Source organism: Eptatretus burgeri, chromosome 16 (genome assembly GCF_056783735.1).
Source record: "Eptatretus burgeri isolate ZD-2024b chromosome 16, Ebu_testis_v1, whole genome shotgun sequence".
NCBI classification, from domain to species: domain Eukaryota; kingdom Metazoa; phylum Chordata; class Myxini; order Myxiniformes; family Myxinidae; genus Eptatretus; species Eptatretus burgeri.
This window is the reverse complement of record NC_140976.1, coordinates 6336631-6349350: the sequence shown is the minus strand read 5'-3', so window position 1 is coordinate 6349350 and position 12720 is coordinate 6336631. Positions and strand designations below refer to the sequence as shown.

The 12720-nt window shown below is 44.7% G+C and overlaps 1 protein-coding gene and 1 pseudogene across 2 annotated transcripts in view; both read left to right on the top strand.

Moving 5' to 3' along the window:
* ZPR1 (ZPR1 zinc finger) overlaps nucleotides 1–12720 on the top strand; it is a 44964-nt gene that overhangs the window by 14046 nt on the left and 18198 nt on the right. For both annotated transcript variants that reach the window (XM_085859898.1, XM_085859899.1), the window contains exons 2-5: nucleotides 260–421; nucleotides 1355–1445; nucleotides 9183–9253; nucleotides 11572–11658. In XM_085859898.1, coding sequence (XP_085716024.1) covers nucleotides 260–421; nucleotides 1355–1445; nucleotides 9183–9253; nucleotides 11572–11658 — 411 coding nt within the window. The remainder of the gene's footprint in view (nucleotides 1–259; nucleotides 422–1354; nucleotides 1446–9182; nucleotides 9254–11571; nucleotides 11659–12720) is intronic.
* Nucleotides 2126–7996, top strand: LOC147010402 (uncharacterized; annotated as a pseudogene).

The following is a 12720-nucleotide window of genomic DNA, read 5'->3' as shown; positions in this document are numbered from 1 at the left end:
AAATCCGAATCCGGATCTGGATGCGAGAATTATTTAATTTTTACAGTGGTTCTTCACCATTGAGAGAGAGGGCGAAAAACGATATAGTACTGTACAGCATGATATTTCAAAAATGTATTGGGCCCGATATGTTCTCGTGGATCAGGCGTCCCATGGCGATGGTATGCGCTCTACCGAATGCTGTTCTAGTTTTTATGTGCTGATGATGCTTTTGTTTTGCCTGCCTCCACCATATTTTACCTTTGACCCTCACCCACAGGGAGTCACCCGCTTGTTAATCACCCGAGTCCCATTCTTCAAGGAGCTTCTGCTAAGCTCCTTCAGTTGTCCTCATTGTGGCTCAAGCAACACCGATGTGACTTCTGCTGGACGCATTCAAGAAAAAGGAGTCTGTTATACACTTGTGATTCAGACAAAGAAGGTGGGACATTGCACCTCAGTTTTTGAATTGTGACGAGGGTTTTGTGGTGATGCCGATGTTTATTATCCCACCCCCCCCCCCCCCCCGGAAGGAGGGATTGGGATATTGTAATCGTCTGTCTGTTTGTTTGTTTGTCTGTTTGTTTGTTTGTCTGTCTGTTTGTTTGTCTGTCTGTTAGCAACTTTGCGGCAAAACGGCTTTAGCAAACATTATCAAATTTAATCCACAGGTGGGCAATGAACCTTGGATGACCCCATTAACTTTTGGGTCAAATTGGATCAAAGGTCAAGGTCATGAAAAGATCAAAATCGTTTTTCGCTCATAACTTCGTCAAAAATGATCTGATTTACTTCAAACTAAGCTTATAGTGAACCTTATTCTATTTGTCACTTGTAATCCTACCCATTCCTATAGTGAAAAATGCATATTTGTGAAGATCGGTAGGGTCCGAAGACTTTATGCCTTAAATGGGCGGGATTTGTTGTGCCTGGCACCACTTGTTTATTTTTGTTTTCTTCGTTTTTTTTTGTATACAAAGTCCACACTCGTGGAAGAGCTAGAACACTGAACAGATCAGGATGCAACAGTAAAAAAGGAACAGCAAAAATAGTAGGGGAAAACACCAACAACAGGGATAATGGACAAAATAGAGGGAGGCTTGGACAGATGAGGGTAGTGGAGGACGCATGGGGTGAACAAGATTGATTTTCATTATTGTCAGCTTTGGTGACGTCTGTCTGGTTATTCTGCTCGCAGACTGTTTGTTGATACGGTCCATTTTTTGTGGTGGTTCCGTCCGCCTGTTCTGCACTGCTTCCCATTTTTAAAGCATTTTATTTTTGGTGCAGTGGTGTTGTTGGTCTGTGTGTACCATTTGTGGTGGTTGATGGGTTTTTTTTGAAGATTTTGTGACTTGAGATTTGTGAGTGTCAGGATCTGAATCGGGAGCTTGTGAAATCTGATGCAGCCTCGGTGAGAATCCCAAGTGAAGATTTTGAAATTCCACCTTTCTCCCAAAAAGGAAGTGAGTGCAATGTATTGTTTATTGTGTTTGGAGATGGAGAGTGAAAGTAAAGTGCATTTGGAGACTGAGACATGGAAATACATATATATATATATATATATATATATATATATATATATATATATATATATATATATATGTAGTATGAAATAGAGTGCATTTGGAGAGAAGGACTGGGCAGTGGGGGGGGGTGGAAGAGAGAGATGGGAGGGAGGGGGGAAGAGAGAGAGAGATGGGAGGGAGAGGGGGGAAGAGTGGGAGGGAGAGGGGGAAGAGAGAGAGAGATGGGAGGGAGAGGGGGGAAGAGAGAGAGATGGGAGGGAGAGGGGGAGAGAGAGAGAGAGATGGGAGGGAGGGGGGAAGAGAGAGAGAGATGGGAGGGAGGGGGAAGAGAGAGAGAGATGGGAGGGAGGGGGAAGAGAGAGAGAGAGATGGGAGGGAGGGGGGAGGAGAGAGAGAGATGGGAGGGAGGGGGGGAAGAGAGAGAGAGATGGGAGGGAGGGGGGAAGAGAGAGAGAGATGGGAGGGAGGGGTGGGGAAGAGAGAGATGGGAGGGAGGGGTGTGGAAGAGAGAGAGATGGGAGGGAGGGGGGAAGAGAGAGAGAGAGAGAGGGGAGGAAGAGAGATGGGAGGGAGGTGGGGGGAAAGAGAGATGGGACGGAGTGGGGGGGGGAAAGAGAGAGATGGAAGGGATTCCGGCAGATGTGAAATGAATGAAACGTTTCATTAAAAAAAAAAATTGTATTCATCTATGCCGAAGTGATGGGTCATATTGTTGTGGGCTGGGTATTGACTGAGAGCACGACTGCTCGTTGGAGCAGCAGAGTCGACTCCACCGAACACCCAGAATTCAGATCGTTACCCTCGGATAACTCCGAAGGTACGGGTCCTTTTCACGACTGTGAATAGTCAATAATTCAACCACGTGGTACAGGGTTATTTGCCAAACTTCAAAATACCTGGAGGCCCACGTGGCGAGCTTCCGAGGGATTCACACCCTCGACGGAGCTCGAACGAGGCGAGCCGTTTCCGTGCTCAACCCATGCGTAACCTGAGCGGATGTAGTGCAGGCATTATATGACATGACCTCACACAAATTGCAACAGAAACTCTTTCAACTGGTTTATTATCATAAATATGTCCTGTATAACCTGTCAAAAGTCCTAAGGAATCCAAGTGGTGGAGACTATTGAAAAGCACTGAAATTGGTGATGGCATTTTTCTCCATTGCTGCCCATGTTAAAATAATGGATTTTTGCATGTCTGCTTGTCTGATGTCCACACAAAGGGTTCAGTACTATCCACAATCTACCAGAAACTTTGTTTTCCATGAGACATGATATTGGGTGTAGTACAGTGCATGTTCAAAAGGAAATTCACAACAAATTGAAGAGATTTGCATTGTAAAAACGGTCAAGTTGAACGTTGCAAAATGTGCAATCAGTGAAATTCATGTGTGGTTATTTGGCACAGTTACTGTACTTTAAAAATGAATACTCGTGTTTTTTTTACATTATTGCAGTGCCATCACATCCTGAACAATGAGTGGCCCTCCAAGATGTGCCATTTGTAAAGACCCTGCAGAGGGGGGTGGACAGCCACCATCCACACTTACTGAAAAGGGGAGTGATGCCATCAACCGAGCAAGTAAATCCAGAAATTATGATATTCATACATCACCTGGGGAACTGGTTCATCAAGTCTGCCACAAGAAATATACCAGCCAACAACAAATAGCGAAAGCACTGAAGGAGAAAGAACAAGAGCAAGTCGACAGGCATGTGCGACTATGCTCAGCTGATGAGAAAGAGTTCCATTATGACAGAGACTGTCTGTTCTGTGGGAGGTCAGCACATGTTGGGACTAAGAGGAAGAGTTCTGATTGGACTGTATTCCTAGTGAGGACAGTTGAGTTCAAGGATACGCTCTTGAAATCTTGTAATGAAAGAGGAGATGCCTGGGCAGTCATAGTGAAAGCTCGTGTGTTGCATGTGCATGACCTGCATGCTGCAGATGCAGTGTATCACCGAGTGTGCAGCGTAAATTTCCTTACCAAGAAGCAAATGCCAGCAGCTCATCAGACCAGCGAAACTGAGGTAAAGAAAACAAAACTGGGTCGGCCACAAGACGAAGAAAGATTTAATGCCTTTCTGGAAGTTGCGAACATTCTCGAAGAAAATGACAATGAACAGATCACGATCAATGATCTTGCTGGCCGGATGGAAAACGATCCCAAAGGCTCAGAATGTCAAGCATATGGTTACACGCAAATGAAGTTCAAACTGAAGGAACAGTTTGGTGACAGAATCATCCACACCGAGATTAATGGGAAGCCAAATGTGGTTACCTTCAGAAGCACAGCCAAAGCGATCCTCCAGGACTTTTATGCTCACAGAAAAGCTGATCCTGAAACAGAGAAGAAGAGGATTATTGAAACTGCTGCCAAACTGATCAAATCGGTGGAAACGTACCATGATGTATATCCTGACTGTGAATCACTGAAGTCTGAAGAGGATGCCATCAACTTTCTTCCGGAAAGCCTCAGGGTTCTACTGAAAGGGTTGCTTGGGGTAAAAAATTCCGGCATGAAAACTGCCTCCATCAGACACGCAATCATGCAGGCGACCCGACCAAGACTAATTCTGGTGCCACTGCAGATTGGGCTCGGAGTCCAGGTCCACCACCACTTTGCATCACGCTTCCTGGTCAATACGCTTCACAAGCTTGGATTCTGCTGCTCCTATAAGGAGGTGCAAAGATTTGTTCGCAATGCTGTGGTGTCGCTTTGAACTGACATTCCTGGCTTCTCCGGTGAGTTTGTCCAGTATGCCCCTGACGATGTGGACCACAACATTCACACCCTGGATGGCAACAACACCTTCCATGGAATGGGGATGATTGCTGCCGTTACACCAGCTACCAAGACCATCAATCCCATCCTCAGAGCAAAAGTCACCCCTGATGTTATCCATGGTGGGAAGAGTTCCAATTCTGTTCCACAGGGAAGTAGGTTGTGGAACAGACGCAGTGACGTACCGAAGCTTGTCACTATGGAGGCACAAGACCCAACGGCAGACCTGGATCTTGTATGGAAGACAGCCATCATTTTTGCCTCACCAAGGCCAGCATGGTCTGGGATGATGCAGTTTGTAGAGCATGGCAATCATCCAGGGAAATCGTCCTTCGTCTTGCTTCCAATGATCGACATGAATCCCAGTGACACCACATGCATCTTTTCAACACTGAAGTTTGTGAGTGAGCATGCCCGCCACCACAATGTTACACCAATCATTACCTTTGATCAACCACTATGGTGGAAGTCCCTCTTGATCATCGATGCTGAACCGGAAGGAAGCGACTTGAGCAACATAGTCCTGAGACTTGGAGGCTTCCACACCGAGATGAATTTCCTGGGGTCCATCGGGCATTTAATGACTGGATCTGGGTTACAAGAAGTTCTGGAGCTCGTCTATGCAGACAACGCCGTGGTGCACATGATAACAGGGAAGGCAATTGTACGGGCTGTGCGTGCACACCTTGTCGATGGTGTCCTCAATGGCATGATTGTGTCTGACGCACTTGATGTGGCTCTCCCTCTTGAAACGGTCTGGTGAGCCAGAAGATGCATTCACAGGAGATCACTGATGCACAGATGTCATCAGATGAAGATACTCCAGCTGGAGATGGGACGGGAAACGCTGATCTGGATGAAGTTGCTGTCCTGTATGAACATTTGATGGAGGGATCAGTGCCTGCAGAGGAAGCTTGTCATGCTGATGTGGTGCTCAGAATAAAGGAACTGCTCAGAAACAAAACCAAATCCCTGAAATCATCTAGTAGGACTGCTGCCCTCTGGTTGCAGTACATGGATATGGCAGACATACTTCACAAGTTTCTGAGAGCAGAACGTACCGGAAACTGGGCACTGCACCTTGAGGCAATATCAGAAATGCTTCATTTTATGGCAGCATCTGAGCACAATCTCGACACGAAATCGGCTAGGATCTCTGCGCAGCGGATGTGCAAGCTCCAGGAGGAACATCCAGATGTCTACCAGAGATTTGAAGAGGGATTCCATGTGGTCAGAAGTGATCGCCTATGGGCTGGCCTGTCCGTAGATCTCATCATTGAACAAGTGCTAATGAGAAGCATGAAGACCAGTGGTGGCCTCACAAAAGGGCGAGGGATGACAGAAGAGCAGCGTGTAACATGGTTCCTCGCCATGCCAGCTTGCACTGAAGTCAACAATGCCATGCAAGAGCTAACAGGAGTCAATTACAACACTGGTGAGCAAAACAAGGACATGACAGATGCAAGGCAAGCACGTGACCTGAAGGACACACATGCAGTTCTGAACTATTCCCATGAAAGAAACCCCTTCTGCCCTGATCCAAGCTTGAGCAGTGTCTCGACTGGGGTCCATGCACACACTACTGTGAATGTTGACAAGGCAAAGACCACCGGGAACACCATCTTGGCCAGCATGGATGGACACACCACTGCTGAGTACACATTCATGAAAAGGGATCAGGCAATCACCTTGAGCACACAATCATCAGTGAGGATTGGTGGCGAAGCAGTGCAGGTGGATCCTCAACTACTTTTCCAGCGACTCGCAGTTGCTGCAAAAGCATCACGAGATCTGGCGTCGGTATTCAAGTATGAGCTGTGCAGTCATCCACCAGCACTGTTTGACACCTCCCTAATGCTTCGACAGCCACAGAAGCCAGTGCTGGCAGATGCCATCTGGGCCCTCCTCACACCTGACCTTCCAGGGATCACAGGCCAGGTTCAGTACGTGCTGGATGGTGGAGCACTTGTTCAGCGCATCCCATGGACATGTGGATCCACATACAATAACATCTGCAGGTAGTACACCGAGTATGTCACAAGAAAGTATGGGGAGGCAATTGTCGTTTTCGATGGTTATGAGGGTACATCCACCAAGGACATGACACACCAGAGACGAGCAGGTAGGAGGACTGGAGCAACTGTGACTTTTCATGAGGGAATGCCTGTTACAATGAAGAAAGACGAGTTCCTCGCGAACAACACAAACAAGCAACAGTTCATCAACATGCTCAGTGGCCAACTGCAGAAGAAGAACTGTCAGATGTATCATGCTTCAGGTGATGCTGATCTCATAGTGCAGAAAGCAGTGGAGTCTTCAACCACAACAAACACTGTGCTCATCGGTGATGATGCAGATCTGCTCATGCTCCTTATCTACCATACCAAGCTCGAGTCGCATGACCTCTTCTTCCAACCTGAGCCAAAGAAGAGCACAAAGAACCCACGTGTCTGGAACATCAAGGCTCTCAAGCAGCAAGTGGGTCCCAGTGTGTGCACTCACATTCTCTTCATCCACGTGATCCTTGCGTGTGATACTACATCCCACCTGTATGGCATTGGTAAAGGAGCCGCCCTCAAGAAATTCACCACCAGTGATTACTTCCGTGAGCAAGCTGCAGTGTTTGACACACCGTCAGCTTCCACAGCAGATGTGGCAGCAGGAGAGAATGCTTTGGTCTGCCTGTACAATGGTAAGCCTGGGGTGGGACTCAACTCGCTACGACACGAGCACTTTTGTGAGAAGGTGGCTACTAGGACTTCTTATGTACAGCCACAGAGCCTACCACCTACCTCTGCAGCAGCAAAGTACCACAGTCTCCGCGTGTACGACCAGGTGCAGCAGTGGAAGGGAACCGTGGATGAACTCCTGCCACCAGACTGGGGATGGAAAGAAAGTGATGGGGGGGCTCCTCCCTGTCCAAACTGACTTACCACCAGCACCCCTGGAACTCCTGCAGGTCATCAGATGCAGCTGCAAGACAGATTGCAGCAGCCTAAGGTGCACATGCAAGAAGCACAACATTGAGTGCTCTGTTGCATGTAGCAACTGCAAAGGATCAGGGTGTGCAAATTCATTTCAGACTGAATGTGATGACGATGACGATGATGTAACCAGACAGACCATCTTCCTATGGAAATATGTGTTTAGTATTACATATATAGTTAGAGCCTTGCTAAATATCCCATTATAAAGTCGCAAAAAGTGGTACTAGAGTATGGTAAAGAAACATTTTGGAAAAAAATTAATAAATACAATAAAAATAATTTTAATTTATAAAAAAAATAAAAATTCCACCACTTGGATTTATTAGGACTTTTTATATGTTATAGAGGACACATTTATGAGTAATGAACAGTTACCAGATTTTCTTTTGCAATTTGTGTGAGGTTCAGTCCTTATTTGTTATATAATGCCTGGACTAACGTGCCTGATAAAGGAAATAATTACATAAGGCCATGAACTATCTTCAAAAGGGGTGTTTTAATTAACCCAAACACCCAATTTTCATTCATGCACTTCCTTGGAGTTCCTTTAGTATGCATGCAAAGTTTCAGGCTGATAGGTTTCATGGTTTTCGAGTTATGGAGGAGACAGACTGAGTGACACACACACACACACACACACACACACACACACACACACACACACACACACACACACACACACACACACACACACACACACACACACACACACACACACACACGTATCATATACTTGGAAATACAACCCGTCGCTACGCTGATGGGAATATTAGAGGGGAGAGAGAGCGGAGGGAGGTGGAGCGAAGAGGGTTGGAGGGGTGCAGAAAGGTAAGGCAGTGTGAGGGGAGGGTCCGTTCAGACACGTCCGGTGGTAAGCAATGTCCAAATACATCAAGGGAAAGCAGCGTGAGGGGAGGGCAAGGTAAAGCAGTGTGAGGGAAGGGTCTGTCTGGATATAGCCACCGTCTGGACTTGACCACTGTCCAGATGTGTCAAGGGAAGGAGGGCAAGGTAAGGTAGTGTGAGGGGAGGTTCTTTCCGGACATAACTGCCGTCCAGATGACAAGTACTATACGAAGAGGGAGGAGTGGGTGGGGTGATTATTTGTGGGAGAGGGAGGGTGGTGGAGCGAAGAGGAGTGCGGGGGTAAGGGAAGTGAAGGGAGTCCAGACTTATCCACTGTCCGGACACGTTCGGAAGTAACCAACATCAAAATACATCAAGGGAAAGCTGTGTGAGGAGAGGGTCTGTCCAGACATAACCACTGTCACGATGCGTCAAGGGAAGGCAGCATGAGGGGAGGGCAAGGTAAAGCAGTATGAGGGAAGGGTCTGTCCGGACATCACCACTGTCTGGATGCGTCTCGGAAAGGCAGCGTGGAGGGAGGGCAAGGTAAGGTAGTGTGAGAGGAGGATCTGTTCAGACATAACCGCCGTCTGGGCGACGGGTATATGAAGGGGGGAGGGAGAAGGGAAGGCAGCGTGAAGGGCGGGTCCGTCCGGACATAACCACTGTCTGGACACATTTGATGACCACTGTCGAGAAATAACCACCGTCCAAACAGATATATATATATATATATATATATATATATATATATATATATATATATATATATATATATATATATATATATATATATATATATATATATATATATATATATATATATATATATATATATATATACACACACGTGTGGGAGGTTGCTGCACTGTATTAGTAGGGGGTGGAGCAAGGATGTGACGAAGAGAGAGATCTGGGGTAGTAGGGGTAGGGGAGTTAGCAGAGAATATTTTACTTTGTGAAACGCACGCACACGCACACACGCTGGCATTTATTGGTATGGATTTGGGACGTTTTATTCTTTACCTGTGAATCTATTTCTTGTCCATGCAGCTTTGACCACTGTGGAGGGTTTGCTGGATCGAGCTATTTCTGGGCTGCAGCAAGATCAGCCTCATCGCCAGGTGAGGTGCGATACCGTCACGTATACATGGACTACCATTACTAATGCACACACTTAACACACCCACACCAATGACCGCTGGTCCAAAGTTTGAACCATTCCACAATAACAAATCCAACTAGAACTGCCACTTTACAACTGCTGGCAGTTATGACCAGGTATCCGCACCTTCAATCCGACACGGCTGCCAAACCCTGGGCCCGACCCGGTTGAAATTTCAAACCTTCGTTCCACGTGGCCGTTCCATCGTAACTCCTGATTTTTCACATTTATCGATGCGGTAGTTCCAGAGTAAATGTTAATTCATATTTTTCCTTCGATCCGCTATGGCTGCCAAACGGTGTCGTACATCGAAAGGGGATGAAAATTTTTTTTCCATTCGTCGTGGAGAGGCGGTTGTACTGGTGGAGTTTCGCCCGGGTCTGTTCAGCCGTTTCAGAGAAGACTTTTAAAGTTATTATTTTTCAATCCAAGATGGCTGCCGAACCATGTGACCTACAACGTCACAAATTTATATTCTGCTTCCGACGGTGTAGTGGAACACGTCTCTGAAGTTTCGTGTTAATCGGAAAAGGTGCGTTTTTCTATCCAAGATTGCCGCTAAACAATGTGACTTGTGATGTCATAATTTTTACCATGTATGCAGACGTCGTGTAAGATGACAGCTGAAAATTTTCGCTTCGATAGGTTAAGCGGTTCCAGAGAAAACATTATTTAATATTTTCTTAAATCCAACATGGCTGCCAAACCGTGTGACCTATCGATGAGAAATTAACAAACTTGTATTCCTTACTCGTGTGCAATACGTATGTGGAGTTTCCCCTTGATCGGACCTGCTGTTCTGGAGAAGATGTTTGTAGGTTTTAGGGTAAATTCAAGATGGCCGCCAAACCGTGTCACCGAGCAATAAGAAATTCACAAACTTGAGAAAGGACCTCATGGGGAATATATGTGTAAAGTGTCGTCTCAATCTGTCTGGCCGTTCTGGAGAAGATTTTAAAAATTTATTCATTTTCAATCCAAGATGGCTGACGAACCATGTGACCTACGACATCATAAATTTAAATTCTGCTTTCTATCGTGGACTGTAACGAGTGCGTGAAGTTTCGTGAAAATCAGATAAGGTCTGTTTTTCTATCCAAGATGGCCACCAAACCCTGTGACTTGTGACGTCATAATTTTTACTGTGAATGCAGACATCATGGAGGATGATATTTGCAAATTTTCGCTTCGATAGGTTAAGCGGTTCCAGAGAAAACATTATTTAATATAATTCTTGAATCCAACATGGCTACCAAAACATGTGACCTATCAGTTAGAAATTAACAAACTTATATTCACTACTCGTGTGCAATATGTATGTGAAGTTTCCCCTTGATCTGATCACCCGTTCTGGAGAAGATGTTTGAAGGTTTTAGGGTAAATTCAACATGGCCGCCAAACCGTGTGACCTATCAATTAGAAATTAACAAACTTGTGAAAGGATGTCTTGGGGAAAGTGTATGTGAATTTTTGCCTCAATCTGTCTGGCCATTCTGGAGAAGAAGATTTTTTTAAAAATAATTTTCAAAACAAGATGGCTGCTGAAGTAAGTGACCTATGACGTCATAATATATTTTTTTCTATGGTGCATTGTGCAGATGAGGGTCAAGAAATTTCAGATTTTTCCTATGCAGCGTTGTCCCTAACGAATTTTGACCGGCACACCTCTTGACCGATGACCTCACGAAAATCACCCGTGTTCCCCATGAGGAGCTTGTTCAAATGCATGAAGCGAAAATTTTTTCCACCGCACCGTTTCAGAGATACGGAGGTCCAAACTTTATCGCTTTTTCAAGATGGCGCCTGTACCACGTGACCTATGACGTCACAATGACCAAATAAGTTTGCTATCAAAAAAGATACATACTATGGTGAAAATTTCGTGTCGATCGGACTTTGCGTTCCTGAGAAAATGATTTTTAAAGCGAAAGAACCCGCAAATTGCCGGCGGAAGAAAAATAATAAACAAGAAACAAGAAATAAACAGAAGAAAAACAATAGGTTATCCAGTTAATAAACTGGATACCCTAATTAGAGTTTTATTTGGGTTTGCTTGTTTTACTGCACCTGTGCTTACCTCCATTTGGCTGAGGTTCACTGTTGCCCTGGATTATTTAATGACTTCAATGCAAACTGTTAACGAACAGGTTTACGAGAACTTGACCTTTCCGTCACTGATTTGTCTTTTACTGAATTTTCAAACACTCACTATTCAGATGCATTGCACATACTTTTTCCACTTGAACTCAAAAACTATTAACTTGTTGGCTCCAACAGGCATTGGACAATGACCTGGCGAATCAGATTGACGCATTTATTGCCAAACTGGAGTGCCTCAAGGAGCTTAAGACACCATTCAAACTGGTAAGATGTCATGGACTGCATTGTGCTTCACAGGTTCATATTATCCCATTGCTGGAGGAGGGGTAGCTTCGATTGATGCATTTGTTCACCTGGTTATGGTTTAATTAGTCTTTTTCTCAGTTGCTTGTTCCAGGTTGACAATTTCTTTTCATCCAAGTGGATAGAACCTGCAGAGCAAAGTTTTATTTCCCATCCTCTTTGCCAAATGGTTAATTCAAATGCTTGCAGTCACAGATTTCCATTTGTTAAAGGTCCCATGACACCCAAAAGTACTGAAATTGCATGTATGTATATATATATATATATATATATATATATATATATATATATATATATATATATATATATATATATATATATATATATATATATATATATATATATATATATATATATCTTCTTCTTGTTTCGGCTGCTCCCGTTAGGGGTCGCCACAGCGTATCATCCGTATGATCCGCATAGTGATTTGGCACATGTTTTACGCCGGATGCCCTTCCTGACGCAACCCTGGTCGCCTCTTACGACACAGGGATATGGTACACCTATTCGAACCGGGGCATACATCGGGACTAGTGCACTGGCACTCATTTCGCCGACCTCGGAAGGATGACAGGCTGAGTCAACCCCCTGGTGTTAATTCAGTGGCCCAACGGGGCTTGAACTCAGGACCTTTTGGATTCCAAGCCGCTGCCCTAACCACTGCGCCAACACCAGGCGTATGTATATATATATATATATATATATATATATATATATATATATATATATATATATATATATATATATATATATATATATATATATATATATATATATATATATATATATATATATATATATATATATATATATATATATATATATATATATATATATATATATATATATATATATAGTTGTAAGCCTGGTGTTGGCTTAGTGGTTAGGATGGTGGCTTAGGATCCCAGGGTCCTGAGTTCAAGCCCCGTTGGCTGCTGAATTAACACCAGGGGGTTGACTCAGCCTGTCATCCTTCCGAGGTCGGCGAAATGAGTGCCAGTGCACTGGTCCCGGTGTATGCCC